At 37.8% G+C, this 27,021-nt stretch overlaps 1 protein-coding gene and 1 long non-coding RNA gene across 8 annotated transcripts in view; one reads left to right on the top strand and one right to left on the bottom strand.

Moving 5' to 3' along the window:
- Window positions 1–3,263: 3,263 nt before the first annotated feature.
- LOC143648425 (uncharacterized) lies at window positions 3,264–20,665 on the bottom strand. 4 transcript variants are annotated; one of them, XR_013158546.1, is made up of 7 exons: window positions 20,331–20,665; window positions 16,517–16,590; window positions 15,776–15,890; window positions 7,684–7,715; window positions 4,970–5,051; window positions 4,158–4,202; window positions 3,264–4,054 (listed from the first exon to the last, which is right to left on the bottom strand). It is a non-coding gene; the product is annotated as an uncharacterized LOC143648425 (long non-coding RNA). The 4 variants fall into 4 exon arrangements; XR_013158548.1 differs by lacking the exon at window positions 20,331–20,665 and adding an exon at window positions 20,171–20,321; XR_013158547.1 differs by lacking the exon at window positions 7,684–7,715.
- Window positions 19,089–27,021, top strand: part of NECTIN3 (nectin cell adhesion molecule 3) — a 204,979-nt gene continuing 197,046 nt past the window's right edge. For 2 of the 4 annotated variants that reach the window (XM_077118442.1, XM_077118441.1), the window contains exon 1: window positions 20,668–21,045. In XM_077118442.1, the coding sequence (XP_076974557.1) occupies window positions 20,886–21,045 (160 nt within the window). In that variant the 5' untranslated portion in view covers window positions 20,668–20,885. Of the gene's footprint in view, window positions 19,198–20,667; window positions 21,046–27,021 lie in introns of those variants that run through there. The other 2 variants (XM_077118440.1, XM_077118439.1) reach the window with 2 other exon arrangements.

Below are 27,021 nucleotides of genomic sequence, written 5' to 3'. Positions count from 1 at the left end.
ATCAACAGGTCATCTAAGCTTTGTGCTTAGCAACAAACTCTTTCTCTCTTTGAAACCCCAGTGTTACAGATTGGCTGTTATGCACATCAGGCAAAGAACCCCACTTTTATTTGGTATAAATATTATACTGCCATCCTTTGTTGTAACTCATAGAGACTTTGAGACTGTCTTAAGAAGGGTGACAGATGAAGGCTTCATACCATAAAATGCCAGTAATTCAATCATACTTTATGCCATGTCACTTCATGGAGTCCAAAGGGTCACAACCTCTCCTCATCCTAGTTTCCTTCAGAGACCCATTATGGAATCTCACATTCAAAAGCTGAGGACAAATTAATCCTAACTTTTGACATGGTTTTGACTTTTAACTTTGTGAATAGTGCCTGCAAAGGCAAACTTGGCACATATAAAACCCACAGTCTCAAGGATGCAACACTGCTATGACTGTCGTTGATAAAGAATAATGTGGGAGAGGAGAGAAGTCCCTAAATAAAGTGAGAACCTGCAAGGATCCTGAGAATGTCTCCTCCCAGGGCAATACTTAGTAAAGAGAGCTCTTTAAGAATCTGATTTGCTCATTGAAGGAGATTTAAAATCCCTCTGAAAAGGGATATGTGCTTGTGTGCCCCAATAATTTCAACAATTAAAGAAAATCAAGTTCCTGCTGTTAAATAAAATGACTGCCTGCATTGAACATTGCCTGGAGAAGATCCTTTCTGAGAAGGGCTTTTCCAAAAGACAAAAACAATTGACTTGCAGGTGTTTTCAGAGGAGATGGAACATACCCTACAGGATTGCTGATAAGCAACACCTAGTGATAAAACCAGTTTCAGTCCAGCAGAGATAGCTTACCAGAATGGACAAATATACCAAACTAATCAGTGTATATCTGCTCCCCACTTGTAAGTCTCCCCTATGTAAAAGGGAAATTTAATGTCAGCCAATGAGAACATTTCCTCATTTGCTTCCATCCTCGTCCTATATGAGCTTCCCCTTTCCATTCCCTCAGCAGAGCTCCGTTCTGCTTTCTGTAATGGGATGCTGCTCAATTCAGGAATCACTCAGTAAAGCTGTGACATCCTAAAGAGCATGAAAATTTTTCTTTTATCATTGCCCTCAAGCAAGATAGTACTACTCTACTACCAGTACTACTAATATAAGTGGTGTGGAGAATGGAAACTTTGGCTTATTTTGTCTCCATCGTCCTGGAATAATTCTGTAACTGAGAAATTAGAATTTAAGGGATAATTTTGATTACTGAATCATTATAGAGCTATTCCTTTTTACTTTCTGGTATATTGGAATGGACAGAGGGAAATACCTGAGGGCTCTAAATTGTAATCCAGCTGCCTTGATCTCTGATAATGATCGAATAGCCTTTATCTTGTGCCCCTGTTTGTACTCATTTATCCGGCTTTTCAACTTCAGTGTCTTGTAGTTGAAGACAGCCCCTAATTTATCAGTGAAGGTTCTTGGCTCAGCCCAGAACTAACCCACCCCAAGTCTAAAGTTATCTTCATAACCCAGACTGGATCTAACCAAAATGGGACTAACGATGTGTAGTAGCTTAGACTTTAACCTACAAGTCACCTATACCTCATTATAATACTAAATATCTAAAAATAATCATATTAAGGCCACCATTTTCTCACATACTTTCTGTGACTAAGCATGTAATCAATCTGTGCATGCTCAATAATCAGACCACCTCTAATTACATCATCTGGGCCCACTGTGCTCATTATCCTAAAGCCAGTCCATCTTTTCATTCTATAAAACTATTAGAATTATTGCAGTTTGAGGAGATAGGTTAGGCCATCTGCTGTCTGCTATGTACCTAGTAATAAACTTTTTCTCTCTCTGAAACCCCAGTGTTATAGGAATTGGTCATTTGAGCCCATCAGGCAAAAGACTCCACCACCTTTGTCCAGTAATAATTCCACTTTATATGATTTAAGCATCCTTAAATTATTTTACATCTCAGAATATTTAGATAGAATATAGCTGATTTCTAATTATAAGAAAAAATGTTTTCTAAAATCACAATAGCTTGTGACCAACAACATTGGTTGGTCAAATCAGTGATTTAAATCTGTTTCTCATCTGCTTTCTCCTATTAAAGTCTAGAAAGGCCAATACAAGGAGTAGCCATGTGATAGCCTCATATGAAACAGAGGAGGTATAATAGGGGTTCTAGGAAATGCTTCAATTTTCTGTTGAAGAAATGGTTGTTGACTTCCAATTCTCCCTTCATCTTGCCTTTAATTTGGCCATGATGCTCAACACTACAGCAGCCTTTTTGTGACCATGAGTAGGTCATGACAATGAAGAGCCAGCAGTCTACAGAGACCATGGCAGAAAGACCAAGCCTGAGTCTTGGTTGGCATTAATAATAACCTGACCTAACACCACTAAGTGGCTACCTCCAGCTTTCAATTTTGTAAGAAAATACATCCCTATTTAGTTTAAGACAATTCTTATTCCTGTAATGAGCAGCTGAAAGTAATACTATGTAACTTTGAGCTACTTACTTAATGAGTATAAGCCTAAATTTCCTTGGGTATAAAGAGAAGTGGAAGGTTGAACTGTTTCACATATAAGAATTCTGATTTAAAAAGTACATTGAACCTACAACATTCAGAAACAATGTTTTTTAAAAAAGATACTGTATATTTTTTCAGCTTCTGTTTTTAAAACAGAATTAATTAAACAGAATTAATTCTGTTAATAAAACAATTAACTTTATAAATAGAATGATCTTTGTAGTACCATAGACTATAAAGAGTACATACTTTAAACATACTTTGCTATTATTTGCTTACTGTTGATATATAATTTTAAAGCAAAGACCTACATGTTTTCATAATTCCTTGCAAGTGTTGGTCCTAATTAATGTAATGGAAACTTTCCATTGGATCTATATATAAAACCAAAAGAAATGATGGTGCTATATGGATGCACACTTTTTATTTGCCCATACAAATATATGCATGGGGGGTCTTCCAGTGAAGAGTGTCTTTTTAAAGATAAATAAGACTTCATTACAAAAGGCATATTGATCAAGGCATTACTCTGAGCTTAGCACAAGGAAAATAACTTTTCCAATGACAACTCTGAAGAAAAAGCCTTTTTATTGTTGCTATATTAAGATCACAATGGGAGGTAAGGCCTGGGCATTAACAAAAAGTACCCTCATCAACATAAACATAAGAATGGAAGTAAGGGCATTGAAAAGGACTTTGCAAATGATTTACAACAACAGATTTTCAGGGAACGAATATCACCTTTATTTTCAATAGGAGTCGTAGTATCATGACAAAGATAAAAATATTTTGTCTTCTCAAATATATCTTTAAGATTTTAGTTATGTCCCAAGACTAAATTTCCCCCCAAATAATATTAATTTCAATCTTGAAAAGTAGAGTTTTAAAACATCAGATCTAGTGTCCAGAATCTTTTTTATGGGTGTAATATTTTTAAGAAAACTTAAAAATAATAATGTGTTACTTTCATATACTTCAATTTTTTAACAATTAACATGCTAAGAATAGCAGTTATATACAGCCTTTCTGCTCTTAAGATTTCAATAATTATAAATCAGCAGGATTCAGAATATAGTTCTACATATCTCTAAGTTTGGCTTAAATGGTAGAATAGTAAAAAATTCCATTTAGTCTACTATTGTTTCATAAGTTCCTTTGAAAAAACTCTTGAAACAGTTTCATATTATCCTGAATTTAACATGGGCAATAAATAAGTAAACAGTGTTTGCACTAAGCTGACAACTTGTTGATAGTTTTTATAGATGAAGCTTGAGCTAGACAGAATTGCACACAATCTCTGAGAATTTGAAAAAATCAAATAGAATTTGTGTTACTGCTATATCAGTGAATCCTGGTAAATTTGTCCTTGTCTGTGTGTGACAGATGATGACAAACTGTAAAAAAGTGGTACTTTTCCTTACAAGGGTGTCATTTCCTGGCAGCTTAAACAGCAATTTTTAGGGGTTCTTCAACTCAAGAGGGAATGCATCTGGTTCTCAGTCTTCTGTTAGCTAAAGAACAAAAACGGAAAGTTAAACATCTCACTTATATTAATTTCTTAGTCTCATCCCAACCATCTTCCTTCTTTATGCTTGTGCCCAGGCTGATACCAACCAAAAGCAGTGGGTTCTCTTCCCAATGCACTCAAACGACCAATTCCTGAGACAGCAGGATTTAAAAGAGAGAAATAACTTATTAGTAAGTGAGAAGCAGGAGATCAGACAGCCTAAAAATCTGTCTCCCAAACCGCAATAACTCTGATAGTTTTATAGTATCCAAAGATGGGTAAGTTTTAGGATGATGAGCACAGTGGCTTGAGATGAGAAGGTTAGAGATGATTTAATCATTGCATATGTGTAGATTGAGTATGTGCTTAGTCATGGAACATAAGAAAATGATGGCTTTAATAGGATGATAGTTGTGATTTTTAGTATTATAATGAAGTATAGGTCACTTATAGATTAAAGTTTAAGCTACTGCACATGTCAGGCAGGCCAAGTTTGGTTAGATACAACCTTGTCTAGCAAGATAGTTTTGGAACTGAGGTGGATTAGTTCTGGGTTCACTCAAGGTCTATCATAAGTTGAAAAACAGAATAAGGGGTACAAGTGGGGGAGTCAGTCACAGGTTTTCCAATTACAAGCTAAAGACTATATAATCAAACATTCATTATCAGAGATCAAGGCAGCTGGATTACAGTTGAGAAACTTCAGGTATTTCCCACTGGCTATTCTAATGTATTAGAAAGTAAAAAGAAATATCAATATAATGATTCAGTAATCATAATCATTAAGTCCTAACTTCTCAGTTACAGATCCTCCCTCTCATTTGATGATTCTCTCAACCTTGAGGGATATGTGGGTGACACCATTCTAACTTCTTCATGCTGAAAAGGGGCACTGACATTATGGGGTAGAGGAATGAACCTGTTGTTGTTCTTGGAGAGACTGGTACCTCTGGGTTTCAGGACTTATCTGGCATTGGAACAATCCAGGGGGCTTTAAGTCTCTGAAAAATAAATCTAATAAGTAAAACTTGCATAGAGTCTTAGACAGAGTTAAGGGCATTCTTTAGTGTTTTCAGGAACACTCTTAGTTGGACTTGACATACTGTGGCAGTTTGCAATATTTGACTGAAATTTGCATAAGAGTAACCTCCAGGATGATTGCTTGATTCTATTTGAAATCTCTTAGCCACTGAAATGTTATTTCTTTTCCCAATTTGAGTCAAGAAAACATTGCCCTAATCTCATAATGCCAGGGTTCATCCTGGAAGTCCTGTCCCATATTGCTGGAGAGGCTTACACTTCTAAAAGTCATGTCCAATATGTAGGGGGGAATGTAGTGATTTTATTTGTAGTTTGGCTTAGAGAGATACAGAGACCACATCTGAGCAAGAAAAAAGGTTTTCTGAGGGTGGATTTTAGATACCAGTTATAAATAGGCTTAGCTTTGCTATTACAGAAAAAAGTTTCATAAGGGCAAAGCTCAAGCCTGAGGGTACCACTTATTAAATTGTGAGACTCTTTTGCTTAAGAGAACAGCAGGAACTCCCCCTTGCTATTTAATAGTTCCACATTTTTTCTCCAATCCCTCAAGGGACTTTGAAAATACTTTTTCATTTTCTGCCCAAAATACTCAGAAATGCATCACTGTATTACATTAATCTGTACAGAATATCAGGATGTCATCCCTTATTCTAGATTCTGTGTCAAAGCTGAATTAGGTTGTTTAAATAAACCACCAGATAGGTTAAATAAGATTGTGTGCTACAGAAAATTTAAATTTTGGACAAAATAAACATCTCCTTTGGTCTCACACAGAAATTAAAGTCTTATAATACAAACAATATCATCTTTTACCTCGTATTGTGATTTACCTTTGTTCAATCATATCAGCTTCATTCATATCTTTAATTGAAGTCTTATCTCTTTTTCAGCTCTTTAACAGTTGCTAAATGGAATAGTTTTGCTCCTTTTGTACTTTCAGAACTGGAGAAATCTAATTCTGAGTCTCAGTTGTCATATAGTTACAAGAAGTTCCAGGAACTACCAGGTTATACACACATAGCAAAACATCTCAGAGTTTAGAAATAATAGTTAAAGCTCAAGAATAAATGTGACTGTTGTAGAGCTTACAATCTAGGCCCTAATTTTCCTATAAGCATTCTCTAAATGAAGCTATTTTCAGAAATAAAAATATTTTACAGTTGGTTTATATTGGGGGTCATCAACCACAAACCATAGCAGAAATTTTGCCCTGTCTCACCTTTACACATTTAATAAAGTTGTGTTAATTAACAGGCAGAAGATAATTTATATATAGGCCTTGCTTCTCTTTAAACATCCCTTTTTGTTAAAGATGAAGTTATGACTTATAGCTAACCACATGTACTTTCAGAGAAGTATTAGATCAAAGTAGTGTAACTGACAAGTAAATTTCGTTGTTTCCAAGATCTACACATTTTTCTAAAAATAATTAAAACTATGACTAACAACATCACACTGTTGTTTAACACCATGCAGCTCAGTATCGGGATATAACATGGACAGTGAGAAAACTGTTAACTCTTTAGGAACTTTATACTATCTTCAAATAAATGAAAAACATTTCAACCATTCAAATTTAGCTAACAGAAGGGTAGAAAGTCCCTTTTAATTATTGTAATACCTCCCAAACACTTTTTGTAATTTTTTAAACTATGTTAGTTCCTCATTTTACAAGGTAAAAGAACAAATCCTTTGTAACAGTTTTGCTTAAAAGTGGGAGGAGTTTTTTTCTGAAATAAAGAATGATAAGGTCAACATAAACATCAACAAAGACATTATTTTGATATGATAGAGAATCTTTGTCTTCTAGACAGAATAATCAGATGGTTAAGAAAAACTGTTTTTTTTTTTCCGTTAATAAAAAAAAAAAAGAAATTCTGGGTTACCTCAAAACAGTAAGATGCCCTCAATACTATCTTTAGGGAATATGGAAAATAGATGGCATTTGTATTTTTTTTTATTAAACTTTCATGTGTTCATAAAAAAAAAAAGAAAAACTGTTTATAACATTTTATTAAGAGCAGGGCAAGAATCTGAATTATTTTGATAGAGAGAAAACTGAATTCCAGTTTTGTATGAATACACAGCTTGACACAAAAAAATCTTTAAAAACATTATAAACAAGCATATCACATATTTGGTTAGCATTGACTACAACAGACAATTCACTTTCACAAACTTTCTACAACATTCCATAACCATTCAGGATTTATCTTACCTATTAAAACTGTCCATTTTACTCTAGGACAAACCATACTCCCTTAGACAAGCTTATCAGATTTTAGTCCCCGTTGACTATAATAAACAAAATTCACATTCATAAACCTTCTACAACTTCCCATATCCATTCAGGTCTTGTTTTACATATTAAAACTAGCCAGTTTACTTTAGGACATACTATATTCCTTTAGATAAGGTTATCAAATTTTAGTCAGCATGAACTACAATAAAAAAAATTCACTTTCACAGACTTTCTATAATTTTCCATATTCATCCATGCTTTTCCCTACACATTCTCAAGGATAAAACTATACACCTTTCTTTAACAAAGCACTTCTTGCATATTTTACATACCTACATACTTTAAGTTACCTGAAAGATCTTTGATTCTGTCTTTAAACATCCTACAAAGCATAAATATTTAAAAAATAAACTTTGTCAAAATAATAACTTAATTTCATTAAACACAAATATATATTTCTAACCATAATAAGGACCTAATAGACCTATTGATAGCTTATTTTACTGGTAAATTTGTATGAATTTAAGGAGAACATACCTAAATAGAATAAAGTTATATTTGGTTTGAAAGTCATCAGAAAAATAGGAATAAGACTAGACTTTCTCCCTGCCTATTTATGTGGCTGCATTTGCTTTTTTATTCTTTCTACTGGAAATTAAAAAGATCTCTTTGTTTTCATAATAGCCCCAAATTATGAACAACTTCAAAAGTATATTGACTATCAAGCTCTGGAAAATATACCACAATTGTTTAATTTGGCCAAGCATGAATCTAGGAAAACTTTTCAAGGACTTTTCTTTTACTTACTGAAATTTGGCAATTAGATCTTACTCAATTACTCTTGCTCTAGAGCTACTTATATTTTCATATTGATCTATTGCAATTACCATTGCAAAAGTATCATTATAAAAAATAATTTTAGACTGGGTAATACATACAGAACAACCATGGCCTAGAAGGTCCTCGATATCTTTCAATAATATCTCACTCTTTTGAGATAAAGAGCATAATATTTAAAGTAGTTTTCATGATCTCCCAATCATGCCCAGTAAGATCTGAGTCACATCTCCATCTAACCAAAAGGCCACACCCACAATTGGGCACACCATATCTACATGGAGATAATCTAATCAAAAGAGTTTCCACTCTAAAATATTGATCGGTATTAGAGGACATGGCTTTTTTTTGGTACACAATGCTTTCAAACTAGCACATTAGTCAGTTGAAAACGTAAAATAAGAGTGATAGTTAGGTTCTGGTGCAAACTTGGCCAGATGCTGCTGCTCAATTATCTGGTCAGGCAAGCACTGGCCTGACCATTGCTGGAAGGATATTTCATGGCTAGTTGATAAACTGGAAGGCTGCATTATTAAATAATCAGTCATTTGGTTGTAGCTGTGGATGATTACTCTTATGAGCAACTAAGAGTGTGTCTCCCACAAATGAGATAATCCAAGCAGTTGGAGACTTTAAGGAAGAAGAGACTTTTTCATTGCCTCTTCAGCCAATGAGCCTCTCCTGTGGAGTTCATCAAGAACCTTCATCGGAGCTGCCAGCCTCATAGCTTGCCCTATGGATTTTGGACTCTTCCATTCCCATGGTTGCATGACACACCTTTACAAATGGCATATTTACAGTTATTTCCTGTTTGTTCTGTTTCTCTAGAGAACCCTGACTAATACAAGAGCATGTGCCAGTTATTTATAGTTCTCAGCTCTATCCCTTACTTTCTGTGTTCTCCACCAAATCATGGGTTGGAAGCCTACTAACTGCATTTTGTAGACTCCCTTTTCAGCTCATTTCCTGCTAGTTTCTGTCACTAATGGCAGGACATTAGAAAGTAAGAGAAATAAAACACTGATTTTCATTTTCTGCTTCTGGTGGAGTCTGTGGCAGCAGCAACAGAAATGGTGGATGATTCTGGCCTCCATTAGAATTAACAGAGGTTTAAAAAAGCATCTGTAGAACAACGGGTGTTTGTATAGGCCCAACAGCAGCAGGAACAGGCACAGTGCCTCCAATATATTAAAGGGAAGTCAAGGCTAGTGGGCTCCAGCCCAGGAGGGGGTGGTAGCGTCCTTATCTTAATACCTCACTGTGTTAGGGTTTTCTAAGGAAACAGAACAGAACTGACAGGATGTATCTGTAAATGTTATGAGATTTTATTAAAATTGCCTCACATGACTGTGGGGATGCAGAAGTCCAAATTCCATAGGGAAAGTTGCAAATTGGGAATTCCAGTGAAGATTTTTCAATAAATTCCTCAGGAGGGGATGGCTGGCTGACATAAAGATGGAAATTCTCTCTTCTGACTGCTGAAATCATTACTTCTTCTTTTAAAGCCTTCAATTGACTGGATGAGATGTCTCTCATTGTTGAAGGCAATCTCCTCAGTTGATTGTAGATGTAATTAGCCATAATACAATCAATTTACTGATGATTTAAATCCATAAAATGTCTTCATAGTAACATCAGCTTAGTACTTGCTTGACCAAACAGCTGGGTATTATAACCTGGCCAAGTTGACACATGAACTTAACCTTCACACTCACTCATTGAAATGGTTCTTGGTTTCTGTTTTTCTGGCTGGATATTGAATTATATAGAAGAAAAGAGTGGCATAAGAGCCTAAAGAGGTGGAAAGGTACACTGTGCTGGTTTGAAACTGTACCCCAGGAAAGCCATGTTCTTGAATCCTAATTCAGTATTATTGAGTGAGATCTTTTTGATTGTTTCCACAAAGATGTGTCTCCACCCATTCAATGTGGAGTCCTTTAGAAGGAAAATGCTAAAGAGCTGACAGAGCGACAGAACGAACATGAGACCCAGATGTTTGGAGAAGCAGGGCCCAGCAGACATCGCCATGTGCCTTCCCAGCTGACAGAGAAACCCCAAATGTTATCAGCTCTTTCTTGAGTCAAGGTATCTTTCCCTGGTTGCCTTAGTTTGGACATTTTTCAAGTCTTAAAACTGTAAACTTACAACTTATTAAATTTCTTTTAAAAGCCATTCCATTTCTGGTCTATTGAATTCCAGCTTTACACCAGATTTTGGTACCAGAAGTGGGTTACTGCTGTGGTTTGCAAATACCAAACATGTTGGAACAGTTTTTTAAATGGATAAGGGGAAGATTCTTGAAGAGTTGTGATGAGCTTGATGGAGAAGACCTAGAATGCTTTGAAGAGACTGTTGGTAGAAACTTGCACTCTGAAGATACTTTTGATAAGGCCTTAGACAAGAATGATGTATGTGTCATTGAAAACTGGAAGGAAAGTGATTTTGGTTTTAAAGTATCAGAGAATTTAGCCAAATTGTGTCCTGATTTTGCATGGAACTTCAAAGGCAGATCCATGGAAGCTAAGGTCTGAAACCAAGAAAACTCAGGCCAGGAGAGTGGACCTACTCATGCACTTGGAGAGAGTGAGTTTGCCCAAAGGAAAAGGGGAAGACTTTTTAGTGCCCCAGGCTTTTGGGAGGGTGGAGCACATTTGTTGGGGATTGATGAGAGTGTTGCTGCCCCCACATTGTTCTGAGGGGGTGACTCTATGCTCCCAGAGATGGCAGAGAGCCCAGTTGCTGCCCTGATGCTTGGAGAGGGTAGAGCCAAGAAAAAGGTGGTCTCTCCAATATCCTTCAAGGTTGCAATTCTCATCCCAGTGTTAGGAGAGAGCAGAGCTACTGCATAGGCCCTTGGAAAAGGTGGGACTGCTAAAGCCCCAAGGATAAATGACTCTCAGGCTTTGAAATCTAATGGAGTTTTCCCTGCAGGTTTTTGGAACTGTTTGGGTCCAGTGACCTATGTGTTCCTTCCAATTTCTCACTATAGAAATGGGAATATATATCCTATGACTATCCTTCCTTTGTATATTGGCAGCAGATAACTTGTTCTGAGTTTTACAGGTCCACAGCTGAAAGGAATTTTGCCTTAGGACAGACCATGCCTATAGCTGACTTTGATGAGATTTTATACTGTTTCTGACTTTGTATTGTATTTGTACTATCACTGAAATGGTTGAAGAATTTGTGATATTGTGGTGAAATTAATGTATTTTGCATTTGGAAAGAATATGTCTTTCTAGGGTCCAGAGGGTTGAATGTATTGGTTTAAAGCTGTTGCATACCCCAGAAAAGCCATGTTCTTTAATCCTCATTCAATATTGCTGGGTGGGATCCTTTGATTAAGTTGTTTCCATGGAGGTTTATCTGAGGTTTGTTTGTTCTACTGCTCTCTCCTCATTCTTAAAAGGGAACTCTCTTCAAAATGCTCTTTCACAGGATACCAGTAAACTAATCAAGACCCACCTAGAATGGGTGGAGCCATGTTTCCATCTAATCAAGTTTAATACCCACATTTGATTGAGTCATATCTCTGTGGAGATAACCTAATCAAGTTTCCAACCTATTGTACTGAATGGAGAGTAGAAGAAACCATTGCTCCCCCAAGACTGATTAGGATTAAAATGTGGCTTTTCTAGGATACATAACTCCTTTCAAACCAGTACAGTGGGTCTTAATTAGTTTACTGGAATGCTTTAAAAGGGGAGATGCTCAGAGAACAGTTGCTTCAGAGTTGAAAGAAATGCAGACATTTGAAGACACTTGGAGGGCATTGGACATTTTTATGCATTCTGGTATATTACATTCTAGCAGTATTAACAAACTAAAACAACCTAATTCTGGGTTAACTCTTTTGAGATGCACACACACACTCACACATACACACATAGTTTTCATATGGTTAATAGCAGTTTATCTTTTGGGCCTCAGCTTAAATGACAGTTTATCAAAGAAACTTTTGAACTCACTAATCTATGTTCCCCCATATATACTTTTCCAGTCCCTTTGCCTTTCCTTATGACACCAATAAAGCTGTGACTAAATAATTGCATATTTATTTAATATCTGCCTCCCCTGCTAAACTGAAATGTTGAAGAGAAGGACCTGCATATCTTGTTCATTGCTGCATCCCCACTGCATAGAACATGGTAATATGGAATAAGTATTTGTTGAATAAATAAATTAGCCTAGTTTTCAAAAGGATAGTTCATTTATTGTCAATAATCTTCTGGGACAAAACATTTAATAGTTCTGAAAGGTTATTTTATCAATAGGCAAGAGCCAATTTCTCAAGGATTTCTCTTATGTTGTTATAAATATAGAGACTGGCAACTTTGGGTAAGTTGTATTAGAAGTGTGAGTGCCAAGATATTTTTCAATAATCTAATATATTTCACAGAAATTTAAGTAACCATGGAGCTGGTATTTCAAATAAAGATGAGAAGACAGATTTCAGAAATTAAATAGAATTTCTATGAAATATATGATGGCTAGGAGTCAAAAAGGACAAAGAAAATTAGGAAGTAAAGATTCCTTCCAATCCTGAGGTCCTTGTATAGCCTATAGAATCAAAGGTAGCTGAGCCATAGGCAGTCTGTTATCTTTGAAGGTGAATTCCTGCTTCTGAAACTGGCTTTTAAGAATTCTAATACTGAAAGTGTTTGATTTGTTTTTAAGAGGTGAGTAATATCTATTTCTTCTTTTTTTTTTCAACTTCCTAGAATATGACAATCCATAAGATCTGATTTGTGGGGGAGGGTAAAGATAGAGTTACTATCATGGAACTTATAAAGTACTGCTGAGGGAGAGAGTGAGAAGATAAGTTGAATAAGAAGGTGAATGATGGATTCATCTAGGAAGGCTTCACTCTTTTCAGGGAAATAAGAATACTGTGAGAGTGTATGGGCCAAGGAAGAGGATGAAGGCTTGAGGAAAAAGGAAAGGAACAGTCACTGTAAATGCTTCGATAAAGATGACTGAAGGATTGTTTACAGACCCAAGAGGATGTCTGATGTCATTATATTTGAGGACTTATAATTGGTGCCCTGTTGAGATTTTATCAAGCAACTCTTCATCTATGGCAGGAATGCGAACAGTCATTAGCGAGGTTTAACAAAACAGACATGAGCTGATGAGTTTGAGTGCATTATTGAAAAGTTTACTATGAAGCCCAGTCTGGATAGGGAGGCAGAAATGCTAGAAAGGGAGTAAAGGATTTGGAGATAAATTAAAAAAAAAAAGAAAAAGAAAAAGAAGAAGACAAAGACTAAAGTAAACTGTGATGATAAATTGGTAGGAAACAGGAGACTAGGTTAGAAAAAGTTCTTAAATAAAAAAATTCTCACAGAGACCAAAGGTTCACAGGGGGTTGAAAAAGGTCAATGCTGTCAAGGACTTCAAGAAGAAACAGAATAAAGAAGTGTATATAGAGATTCAAAAGACAGAGATTATTGAATGAAGGAAGGCTATGGAACAATGGTCCAGAATTAGATAACCAAACCCTATTCCAGGCAAGTTAGGTTGAAGGAAGTAGAAAAAATGGAAACCTTCCTTAGAAAAGAATGCAAAAGATCTTAAATTTTAAGAGAAAATTCATGTTTCAGTTAGTGTGAGGTGGTAGAAATGTCCTAGGCCAAGATATGGGTATAGCAGAACAGGGTCCTAAGAGGTCTTGTGAAAAACACAAAGACTGTTCAGAAATGGCATGGCCTTTGGTAATGCTGAGGCAAGCTAGATAACACTGACTAGAAATAATGTCATTTTATGTTAAGATCCTTGAGTGTTGATTAAAGGAATTAAATGCTAAGGGGGTTGAGAAAGGTACTGGATTCTATTGCTGTTGTAACAAATTACTAAAAACTCAATGGCTTATAAAAACACAAAATGTATTATCTTAACATTTCTGTTGGTTAGGAGGTCTTACTGGGTTAACATCAACTGTGGGTAGGGCTGCATTCCTCTTTGAAAGCTGTAAGAGGAAATGCATCTTCTTGCTTTTCCCATCTTCTAGAGGCTACCACATTCCTTGGCTCATTGCCTCTTTCCTCCATCTTCAAAGCTGTATTAGTCAGGGTTCTCTAGGGAAACTGAACCACCAGCAGGTATCTGGAAACATGAGATTTTATAAATGTGTCACATGCAACTGTGTGGATGCATAAATCCAAATTCCGTAGGGCAGGCTGTAAGCTGGCAATTCCGAGGAAGGTCTTTGATGAATTCCCCAAGAGAGGCTGGCTGGCTGAAGTAGAGACAGAAGGTCTCTCTTATGAGTTGTTACCTCTCCCTTTAAAGTCTTCAACTGATGGAATTAAACAACTAGCATTGTGGTAAACACACCCCTTAGATGATCATAGATTTAATCAGCCACAGGTGCAGTCAATTGACTGATAAGATTTAAGTCCATGAAATGTCCTCACAGTAACAGTTAGGCAGTGCATCTCTCTGACCATTCTTTCCTAGTCAGATCTCCCTCTGACAACTTTTCTTCTGCCTCCCTCTTCCACTTTTACTCACCCTTATGATTACATTGGGCCCTATTTTGAGGTCAACTGACTAGCAGCCTTAATTCTAGACTGCAGACTTAATTCTCCTTTGCTGTATAACCTCACATATTTACAAGGTCTGTGATTAGGACAAGAACATTTTTTGGGGGGGGATATTACTCTGCATACCACAGGAAATAAACTGCAGAGATTTCTAAGAAACAAAGAAGGATACTGATTTACAGAGTCTTGTTAATAGGAGGCAGAGCTTATAGGAACTAGTTTCAAGATTTCAAAAGGAATGCTGGAGACATAAGCCTTATCAAAATTCCATTCCTCAGATGCTGCTGATTGATATGTAATTCCTTAATGCATACTTAAAGAAGTAATAATAATACTTCTTGGGCTTTATTTATCAGACCTGTTTTAAAGTCTTACAAAAACTAATTGTATCCTTAAACAACATTGTGGGGAAGGAATAAGCATTTTTTTTTTCTATTTTTATCAGGAGTAAACTGAGAGAATCAAGTAACTTGTCCAAGGTCCCAAAGTGGAGTATTTGGACTGAAACCCAGGCGGTGTGGCTCTATGCTATCCTTAACATAACATTTTACTGCCTCTCTGTGTGTATTTCTCTGGGTTGGGGTGTGGGAGAGGCTGATAAATATCTTTTTGGGTTGGACATTAAAACGTACAAGTTAGAAGCAAAGCTTCTGGTGATCCCCTTGAAATACAAATGGCAGTATGTGTGAGGTGTCTGTGGCTCTTTGGTATTGAACCTAAACAGACACTAGAATTCTTAAATTCTGTTCAATCTAAATGCAATAACAAAATCATCACAAGGCTATTGTTTCTTTACTTACCCTCTCTCCCTTCCATTCAACAAATATATATTGAGTATTGACAATGTAAAAAGAAACAGTACTGGGCATTACATGAATTTGATTGAGATATAAATTCAAAGAAATAGTATTCAATGAAAGTGAATTATAAAATTTGCATAAAGTTATCAATAATTTATAAATCAATTCCATTATTACAGCCTATGTCACTTGGTTTTTTCCCCCATCTTCTCTATGTTCTCCTTTTACTATTCCTCTGCCTCTACTCATATATTCTGTACCTTCTCTTGAGTGCTTCTTTTTATCCTTTTTTCCATCACTTTGCTCTTGTGCCTCCTGCTTCCTCAGCTGAAAAGTTTATTGTCTCCCAACTAGTCATATCATATTCAAACCATCCTAGAAATAAACCATTTTGTTTAAAACACAATTTTAGAATTTTCAAAATACTAAAAATATCTTGACTCTGTTTACTCCTTCCCATGCCCTTTTATTACTGCTCAAGTTCAGACCTTCAGTGTTTCTACCTCATATAACTTTCTTATGCAATCCTCTGACAATCCATCTAACCTAACAGTCAGTGTTCTCTGGCTTTTCCAGCTAATCTAATTGTGTCATTTCCCTACTTCTAACTTCATTTTTACTTTTCCCTAATTTTCTTTTGCATGCTACTCTCTAGCACGCCAGAAAAACTTATGGTTCCCATACTCTTATGCCTCAGTAACTTCCATCTATTAATCCCTATTCCCTCTGCTACATTTACCTCATCCATATGGAAAATTCCTAGTCATTCTTTAAGACTGTTCAAATGTTCTCTCTATTGTGAGGACTTCCTAGTCCCAGAGACCTGGAACTTTTCTTCTGCTCTCTACATTGTACGTCTCTTCATTATTTGTAAGAGTATTGTTCTTATCCCTTTTTCAAGTCAAGGCTTGGGTTTTTCCATTCTCAATACCTAGTACAGAATCCAGTCATAGTAGATGTTTAATTATTTTGTTACATTAATGCCCTTTTATTTAACCTACCATAATGCTATGGCAAGGTTCTTCTTTTTGCCTGAATATCAGTTTCTCAAACTATCTTCTTTGAATCTAGGCCCCTACAAAAGAGTTGTACATTATAAATAGTTAGGTTTTAGATAGCTTTATGAAATAGGTTTTCCTTGTAGGTTTGAGAGAGAAGTTCAATTCTTTTTTTTCTCAGATAATCCTTTTATTCTATCTGTAGTTCAAAAATGATTCTCAAGCACAATCAAGTTCTGTAAAAGAAATAAATCACCTAAACCACTTAAAGTAAGAAATTTATATTTATTTGCACCAGACTAAGATGAAGCACATCAACAAAAACAACAAAAGGCAAAGAAAAATGGCACTTACTCTTATGGCATACAGTGTTCTAGGTGATGGGGTTTTAGCAGTGAAAAAAGATGGTTTCCTGCCTGCCCTTGTGTAACTTTCATTCTAGTGAAGGAAAGCTAGACAATAAACAAACACTTAACATATGAGATGAGAAGTACAATGGAAAAAAATAAAGCAAGTTAAGGGATAGGGTGTAGGAGGTAGCTCTTTCATGTGAGGTATTGGTTATAGAAGGTCTCAATTTCACAAAGCGAAATTTGAGCATCGACCTAAAGAAAATATGAGGAGGAAAGCAATATGAATATATGGGGGAAGACATTTTTAGTAGGAAATGATTGTATTTGATAAATGTGAGATTGGTGAAAAGTTTGCAAGTGGGTGGAGTTTTTTGTGGGTCTGTAGTTTGATTTTAACACATTTGCATGGTTCTGCTTTAAAAGACTGTGATTCTAGCTGGGCAAACATCTACTTATTATCAAATACTAAAGTTCAAACATTCCACAGTGCTTTGCTCATCTGTTTCAGTGAGAGAAAAACTTTATTTCTTAACGCAACAGGTCATGAAAATTTGCTGAGGGAATTTGCTAAAATATGTAAGATCCTACCTCTACTATAAAATACTTCATTTGTCTTAGAATCAGCAATGAAATTCTAATAATACTTTATTCCTTTAATTTGGATTATTTGAGTGAATGTAAAATGCCCAGCACTGTACACAATTACTTCTTTAAGATCTCAACTTTTGTTTTTCAGTCAAGTGTTAATGAACCTTGATAATCGGCAAACAGTCTTTGAGGCAGAAAGTGGGATGAACACCATCAGTACTCTAAACCCAAAACAATGAAACTGTTGTTGGTTTTAGGATCATGTTGCTTTTTGTTCAGATAAATTTTTTTGAGAAAATAAATGCAAATTTTGTTACTCAATGGTGCCAGAATATTAATTAGCTATTATTAGATATTTCTTCAACCAATTTAACAATAAAGATGAACTTATCTTTAAATTTAGAAAACTAAAGAAGATATAAAACCTGTCATCTAGAGGGCCACGATGGCTCAGTAGGCAGAATTCTCGCCTGCCATGCTGGAGACCCAGCTTTGATTCCCAGTGACTGTCCATGCAAAAAAAAAAAAAAAAAAAAAACCTGCTAATACTCTCTATTCAAGGCTGTTAGAAAAAAATCAACAGCAATTCTCGTCATGCAAAAAACAAATTTTACCATGTAAATTATTTTTTTGTAGCTAGTGATGATTTCCAACAGGAAGGGCTTGGGTGGATATGTCTAAGTTTCATTCATTTGAGGAGATTGTCATATATGACAGTACAGTTAGAAAGGAGAAATTTGGGTTACCTTAGTAAATGTGTTTTTAAGTTAAAGGGAAATCCTGAGAGGCCAGTGGTGCCAACTGGAAGACAAAACACTACATATGGCTGCTAGTATTTTCAGAAAACAACCTCTGTGCCTAGGTTCCTACTATTATCAAGTAGGGATAATGATAATTACTACCTTTGTTGAGGAATGAGCATGTGATGTGACATCTCTAGCTGATGATGCTATATCATCACAAACATTATTAGATCATAATGCATGTGTGCACATAAAATAGCAGCATCGTGCATTTAATGTTTATATAATATCTACAAATAATGGTCTCCCTTACTCTCTCCTCACTTTAGGTCAGACAACATAATCATAACACGTCACTAATCCAATTTCTCCTTATATGGAAGATATATATATATATATATATATATATATATATATATATTTATATATATATAAAAGCTCCATATCATTCTTTTGAAAAGCATTAAAACTTCTAATCCCTCATGGTCCCTGAAGCGAATGCACGATGGCTCTCATATTAAGCTTTTGGCACCTTTTCAAAGTTGGCTAATTACTTTTTTTCTGGAGACTGGAACCATTAGGGAAAGGCTGGGGGGATAAAATTGGCTAACGAAATTAAAATTTTGGTTGTTTAACATTTAACTGAGTATCAACAACATGTTAAAGTGCTATCTAAGCAGATAATTAGTTAGTTGCTGCACAGTGGGCTCTGTTTAAATTTAGCAGTGAAATTAGGTTTAGGGAATGCGAAAATAGGAAAAGAAATTTTCTCAAGGGAAACGGTGGTGTCAGCACAGCTAAGGAATGTCACAATAGCTACTTTTCGTCAATTATGATCATCAACAGGGAATCTCTGGGAGTGATGCAAGACAAAGTTTATTCCTAAATGCAACCTGAGGATAGGTGATGGGAAGGAGTGCTGCAGGAAACAGACTTAGATGGGACGACAGAGAAACGGCAGGCTTAGGGAGTGGGAGAGGAAGGGAGTGGAGGAAAAGAGGTACTAAACCCAACGCTGGGGGAAAAGATAGGAGACGGAAGTTATGGGAGAAGAGAGATGGGGAGGGGCAGGATGGTGTGTAGCCTTGAAGGTGGGTAAAGTATTGTAAGCCACTGGGCAGAGGGTGTGGAGCGCTACTTTAGCTGCGACAGGCTCGTGTCTCGGTGGTAGATCCTCGTTCAGCTTTCTTATTGCAACACACTTGTGCCTATCTGGCATAAAATTAATGGTTTCGGTACTGAGGACGGGTGTCCTTCGGTTGACAGTCCAAACTCTTCAAGTACTGCGCACATATCCCCTCCCTCCCCCCGCCCCTCCAATGGCTTTGGCTCCAAGGTCAGGCCAACCCGGCTGTGCTCGGCTGGCGGATGAAGAGGGCAGGGCGGGCAGCCACAGGCGCTCCTCTTACTGGTAAATATTTAATACTTCCCAAGGTCGCTTATTCTGCGATCCATCAATGGTTCAGAGGAAAAACAGGCACTGAAAATAAAATGACACGTGCGAACATGCAAATGAAACAAAATCAGAGAAAATCCCACCGCACTCGAGGAGGTCGGATGGGGAAATCCATGGCCTCCTGTTGCCAGTCGCCTGGCGGGAAGCGAAAAGAGAAAAAGCAAACCTTCTGGGGACCCCTCTCTTCTCTCAGCTCCGCTGGCCCTTCCACCAAGCCGCCCTCCCAGAGAAAGGGGCAAGAAATACTCCCGTGCAAACGTGTGTCGCGAGCTGTGGGGAAGCCGGGCCGGGAAGAAAGGAGGGATTCAGAGGTCAGCTGTCCCGGCGAGCAGGAAAGAGAAAAGTCCCTCCTTTCATACCCTTGCGCCTCCAGCGAGGAGGAAATTGACTAGTCCAAAAGGCTTCTTACAGCTTCTTAGACAGGAACCTTTAGCTTGGGCGACGCAACGGCAACCCATCCTGCCTTCCCCTTCCTACTCCCTACTCTCCCAGGTCCCCGCCAGAGAGAAAGCACTACCCGGGTGAGGCGAATGCCTAATGCGATTGTCCCACCAGCCTCCGCCTCCGTCTGCGCCCCGCCAGAGGTGGACCCGCGTGGGGCGGAGTGGGCGAGACCATTGGAAATGCTGGGGAGGGGGGGAGGAAAGAGGCAGGAACAAGGGGCGGGACGGACTAACCTATTCCAGATTTTCCTCTCCTTTTTCAAACCCTGTTGTGGGAGAAACCCCGTTGTCAAAGTGGATGAGCAGAGTTTTTTTTTTCCTCAAAGGGGTGGAGCGTGTGTAGGAGGGCGGGGTGGGAGGAGACACCGCTAGTACTCCGGGATCAGACGGGCTGGAGTTGCGCGGTGAGGGCGGCCGAGTCCCAGCGTCAGCTCTGAGGGTCCGCTTCCTCTACCCCTCCCGCGCGGGGCGGGGTGGTGCGTTCCGAGTTCCCAGGAGTTCGAGGCGGGCGGGTGCCGGGGGGAGGGGAGTGGCGGCGGCAGCGGCGGCTGCGGGCGGCTCCCGCCTCAGCCTCGGCAGTGGCGTCGGCGACCGCCGAGTCGAGGGATCCGCGAGCGCTCGGCTGAGTGTCAGCCGGCGGCGACGGCTTAAGAGCTGGGAGTTGGGGACGCGCGCGCCGGACCTTCTGCCGCGCTGCGGTCGCCGCTGCCGCCGCCCAGAGCCTTAAGGCGCCGGGGCCGGGGGAGCCGGGGGGCCGGGCGGACTAGCGGGCCGGGGGGAGGGTGGGGGATGGCGCGAACCCCGGGGCCGGCTCCGTTGTGTCCCGGAGGCGGCAAAGCACAACTTTCCTCCGCTTCTCCCCCCGGGGCCGGGCTCCTGCTGCCGCCACTGACGCCGCCGCCACCGCTGCTGCTGCTCTTCCCGCTGCTGCTCTTCTCCCGGCTCTGTGGTAGGTGAATCTCGGCAGCGGGCGCGGGTTGAGGGAGGCGCGACCAAGGGTCCTGGAGCGGTGGCCCTACCGGCGTGGGCCGCGAAGCGGAGCGGTTGTGTTCGGCGGTTGGTTGCGCGAACGGGTGCGGTGGACCTTGGCTGGAAACTTTTCTCCGCGCCCGGGGTGAGGCCGGCGAAGAGTCGGGCCGGGTAAGTGTGGCCCGCGCGACGGGCTCCCCTCCCCCGCAGCCGCGCGGGACCACTCGGTGATTGCTGAGGTTCGGCGACGCAGCCTCCTGCCCAGACGCGGAGTACGCGGGGCTCCTCCCGGGTTTGCTCCGGGGACCGTTACTTCCTTGCTCATTCCGAGAGCAAGCTGAGGGCGCGGACTTCTGTACTGAGGTTAAGGTGTGTGCGTTTATGTTTGCCGCCTCATTTTTTTTTTTTTTTTTCCTTTTCTTATCCCTGAAACTTAAGCTCTGAACCTAGGAACCTCTTGGAACCAGAACCTGGAAGAATGAACCTTTCAGGTTCACCCCTTATCACCTTCCACCATAGAAGGCACCATGTTAGCCCACCCTGCAGCCTTCCCTACAATCAATTTTCTTCGGTCCTCCGGCCCCAGTTCTACCCCAGCTTCCTCTGGTTCTCTTGCATTGAGCCCCGTCGCTGCCCCTCTTTGTGGGACGTCGTTCATACAGTCTATTTCAGCAAAACATGTTTATCCCCAGGAGTTTGATACATGGGTTAAGTACCCGATTGCAGCTACTGTATTCCGACTTTTCTTTTAAAAACATCCCCACGTCCCTTTCCCGTCCCCTTTTTCCTCTTGTTAATAGTTTTTGAGGAGATGGTTCTGTTCCAGGTATCCGAAACTAGACGCCTTAAAATCTGCCTTTTATGCAAGAGAAATGGGCGAAAGTGATAATTAATGGAAGGTGGTGGTTTGGAAAATAAGGCCACCAGTTGGGGGTTGGCTCTGTATGGCATTGGGTAATGTCACAACACTGCAGGAGTTACTCATCTGAGAACTCTTACTTGGTGAGGAAGATGGAGGAGCAAAGCTTAAAGATAAATTTACGTAAGACATTTTTGCTGATATATGAGGTCTCTGGTAGATCTCAGTATTTCCAGAGATAGTAAATTAAACTGAAATTTTACCTGTGTGTAGATGTATGGGGATTTCTTTGTTAGTTTGTTTTAGATGAGATTGTGATGGGTGTAGATGTGTCAAGGTTATAAGGGAGAAAAAGTTTCTGTATTGAGATTGAGTGCCCCTTATAGGCGGACAATTTCCACTACCCTATCACCACCACGTTCCAAGCACGTAATGAAAATTTCTTATTTATGTGGAATATAGTATGATAAATAACATGTTATCTAATCTATGTTGTTTCTCTATAAGCAGTCCTCAGATATTTGGTTCCAAAACACAATTCTTAGTACCATTACTTCTTTAAATTGACATGAGGTTCTAGATAATATGTAGAGTAGATATCTTATAGGTAAACGTGCACAATAATTTAACAGTTGTGGAATTGTGAAGTGTTGATTATTTTTTGAAGGAACAGGTTGGTTTTCACATAGAAGAAGAAAATGTTTTTTTTTTTTTAATACAAGGTACTTTTGGAGGGATTTGCTCTTGTATTCTAGAGCCCTAAAACCTCCATCAGTATAGGTAAATGAACTGTGATTTAGAGGTCTAAATTGAAATTATTAGAGTCAACTCTGCTTGTAATTGTAGAGACAGACACTAGATTGGTGTTACTGTGCACTGCTCATTTAAAGAGCTTCCTTTTTTTGGCTTATAGTGTTATAACACCCTAATTTGTGAACCCTATGACAAGTTTGGGATTTTTTTCCATCTACTCTTCTTTATTTTAAAATTCAGTCTTTGAGTAGGGCACAGTTGTCATGACTGATGGATGCTTAGTAAGTATGGTAACAGTATTTTTTTTTTTTTTCATGTAGGCTGTTTGTTGATTTAACATTCATACTACTACTTACCAGGTTTGGCATATACTTATATGTTACTGAGTAGAGTCAGTTTCAGAGTTAAAAACATGATAGTGTTAAAAAGATGATTTCCTGATGATTTGTTAATCAGAATGCTTGTTTTATCACATAGAGATGTTTTTTCCTTTTTGCTGCTATTTTTGATATGCTGCTTACACTTATCATGACCTTAACCATGCTCAATTTCTGCACTATCATCTATTAGCACAAGATAAATTTATATTATGTTGATTTGACTGCCCCCCCAAAAAACCCCACAACTGGTAAACTTAATATTCTGAAATCTACTGAAAAAGAAAAAGAAAAATATGTGCTTTAGATTGGCTGTTTGTCTGTTTCAGGGGAGTATATTATATGGCTAATTTGAAGAACTGAACTTTTAAAAATAACAACTTTATAGGTTGGCAAGGTGCTGGCCTTTTTCCTTCTATTTTTTTCTTTTTAAACCTAAGAACTTCATAGATAGAAAGGTTAAAGGAGACTAGGTTTAGTTAGTAACATCTGACTTGATAAACCACATTCATTTAATTCTGGAATTCCATGCTTCTTTATGGTGGCAATAACCAATTCATAGGTGATCAGTGTTATCTTACCTTTCTTTCCTACATTTTTCTTCTGAGGTAGAGTAGATTATTAAGAGGGATATGGTACTGATGAATGGGAAGATAGACTGTTTGACCTTTGTAAGGTCCCATTTGACTCTGGAATCCTATAACTCTTTCCACTCTTAGCAAAGTTTTATCTTAAAATGTTTAAAAGATGACAGAAAAGAAGATCTATTGTGATTTTGAACCTTTAACGGCACTTTAAGTACTTTCTGTGTTCCTGCCACTTGATAGATGCTTGGGGACATAACACATGAGTAGGATGGAATCCTGGCTTCATGGAGCTTATAGGGCAGTGATGGACATAAAGAAAGTAGATCATTGCAGGATAGTTTGGTGTTTATGGTAAGAGATACTGTGGGTTGCCCAGAAGAGATTGGTAACCTAATGGGTTAATTAGGTGAAGAGATTGGAATGTGAAATGAAGGGAAAAAATCACTTTTTAAAAATCAGTTGAGTCAGATCTTTTAATTGAGATTATATACTGTGGTAGTGGTACAAGCTTGTTCTCTCTTTTTAGGCAGTTTATGGTGTAGTGATTAAAGAAGCAATTTGAATCTAAAAAGAGGCTACCTCTTAGTAGATGGAGTCTTTTGGCAGGTTGTTTAAAACAGGTAAACTTCAGCTTTCCCATCTTTAAGAACAAAAAGTGGTAACACTATTACATGGCTCATAGAATTCTTGTGAGGACTACATGAAAGTAATACAATAAAAAACTCAGCAGAGTGCATGGCATGTAGTAAGCACAAAAATGATAGCGTTTATTTTATTGTAGAGCATAAGCCAACCACCGTGCTATTTGTGATTCTTAAATTCTATCCTCAAAGAGTGTTCAAGTTAATTGACTTACTTTATTTGTACTTTACATCTTTATGAATGTATAGCTCAATCAGTGCTCATTATATATTTGTTAAATTTTGCTTCTTATGAATATACAGATGGCCAGTTGTCAGAATACTAGAATACAGTGAAATTAACTCAGCTGTGTACCTTGATGATACAGAATTCACTTTAGAATTTGATACTTCCCGGAGGTCTCTTGGAATGTTAGTGATTATACTGAATATGTGGGGTTGGAGAGGAGACTGGCAGTTTAACTATACTTATTCAAGTACCTTATAGTATCCACAATACATATTGACTGACTGAGTCTTTCTAAATCTTAAACAGATATAATTGGAAAGGGTACCAAATTTAAAAGCAAACAGAATATCCCAAATCTTCCTTTTTCCCACTTAGCTACAGCATAAGAAATAGAAATTGGAACATGCTGAGTAATTATATCTTTCTGTCTTTTTCTGTCTTATTTACTGTTTTTACCATGTTTGTGTCCCTTATATTTGCATATATTTTATGTATATGTATAATTCTATTATTTAGTAATTCTGAATGTTTTATAGATATATAGTTAAACTTTGGCTTATTGTCTGTTATTTGAAAATTATTGAAGAGAAGCTGGTTGTGTGATACCTTTGTTAAAAATTAGAGAGTATTTTGTAATTTGCCCAGTACTAATTAGTGAGTAAATAATATTATATGTTATAACATATTCTGTAATCTATTAAAAGTCTGCACAGAAGTTGACAATAAACACTATAAGGTTTATAAAATTTTTGGAGTTTAATGATCATTGTTCATATGTTAATGTAGGATAAAATCAAATAATCTTTAAGTCACTGTGGTAGATTGAATTGTGTGCTCCAGTTTGGACATGCTTTTGATCTTGGTCTGTATTCTTCTGGGTTTGGACCCCTTGTGAATAGGACCCTTTAATGAGGTTACTTCAGTTTAAGGTGTCTTCCAGCTAAATCAGAGTGGGCCTTAGTCCTGTTGTGGAGGCTTTATAGAGAAGGCCACTGAGAGAGAAGCCAGGGAAGCAGCCAGATGCTGGAAGTTCACAGAACCCAGAAGTGGAAGAAAAAGTTGCTGCCTTGTGCATTGCCATGTGATGGAAAATCCAAGCAACCCCAAAGATTGTTGGCAAGACAGAAGACACTGACTCCAGGAGGAAGCAAGCCTTCTAGACTGTGAAGACCATGAGCCAATAAATATCTGATGTTAAGCCAACATATTATTTTAGTTAGGAAACTAAAACATTAATGGAATTTTAGATGATTTTGTTATGTCAAGCACTCAGGACCTAAAATCTGAGCACCACTAATCTGTCGAACTCTTGATTACATTTATGTCCTCAAAAATTTTGAACCTGTATCCTTTCCTGAATTTCATAAAACTTATGATTTTTATTTTTGTAATAGGCTTTGACATAGTTTAACCATTTTTTAAAATAAAATTTATTATAAACTTTTATCAAGGGTGGGCTTCAAGTTTTTTTAAATGACTTATTTATTGTAGTGTAGGTCATCAGTTTAAAATTTTAGTGAGGGCTGCTGTCTAGTCTAGATAGCCAAATTGCAGGTCCTATAGTTGTTTTAGAGAGAGTGTTATATTGTATATTTAATTTGTCAATTTTACATATATATGTATATGTATATATATACTTTAAACATTAGAAAAACTGAGAATTAAAATTTTATTTTAATTAAATGAATGAACAGTGCTTACCTTCTTCACGTCATATAATACCTATTTCTTTTTAATATTGCATCCAGGGAGATTTCTTTTCTTACAAGCTTGTTGACTGCTTACCATTCATTCTGTTAATTGAGATGAATAGGGAAAAACTACCTGTTACATTATGAGTAGATACTCATAAACCAGAATTTGAGGCATAAATGTAAAAACATATCACCTCATAATTGGATTAGTGCCTAAGAATTTGCTGTATGCTTTTTAACACACCAGGTGATTATTTTGTTATGTGTAAGGTACTTGTTTTTTTAGGTGTAACGTTTTAAATTATACAGGTGACTGTAAAGAAAAGAGAGATTGTAATAGTTTTTTTTTTTAAACTTTATTTGGTTTCCTCTAACTTTAATAATTACAAAATAAACTTGTTTTCTTTTTTTTTGTTTAAAAGTAGATGGGTTCTTGCACCCACTAGCTTTCTTCAGAAGAAACAAAACAACAAAAACGGGCTAAAAGTCAGATTTTCAGCTAGCCTGGGTCAGCAAAAGTAGGATATGTGGGTTGGTTCAAATCACAGTTACTTAGGGAATCTTTTCTGAACAGCATAGCCAGGCCTCACTATGAACTTACTGAATCAGTAGGTTTTACAAGGAGTTTTGGGGGGTGAATCCTGGGTATTGAGGCATTTGTATTTTGGAGTTCATTTTCTCTTTCCTCAACCAATGCTATCAGAGTATTTTTATTTATGAATTGACCAGATGTCATCAGTCATCTGAAAGAAATATACTCTTACTTTGTTCACTGTTGTATCTCCATGTGCTTGGCATATAGTAGAATTCAAATTT

The sequence above is a fragment of the Tamandua tetradactyla genome, chromosome 10 (genome assembly GCF_023851605.1).
Source record: "Tamandua tetradactyla isolate mTamTet1 chromosome 10, mTamTet1.pri, whole genome shotgun sequence".
Taxonomy (NCBI): Eukaryota; Metazoa; Chordata; class Mammalia; order Pilosa; family Myrmecophagidae; genus Tamandua; species Tamandua tetradactyla.
This window is presented reverse-complemented; position numbering and strand designations above follow the sequence as displayed.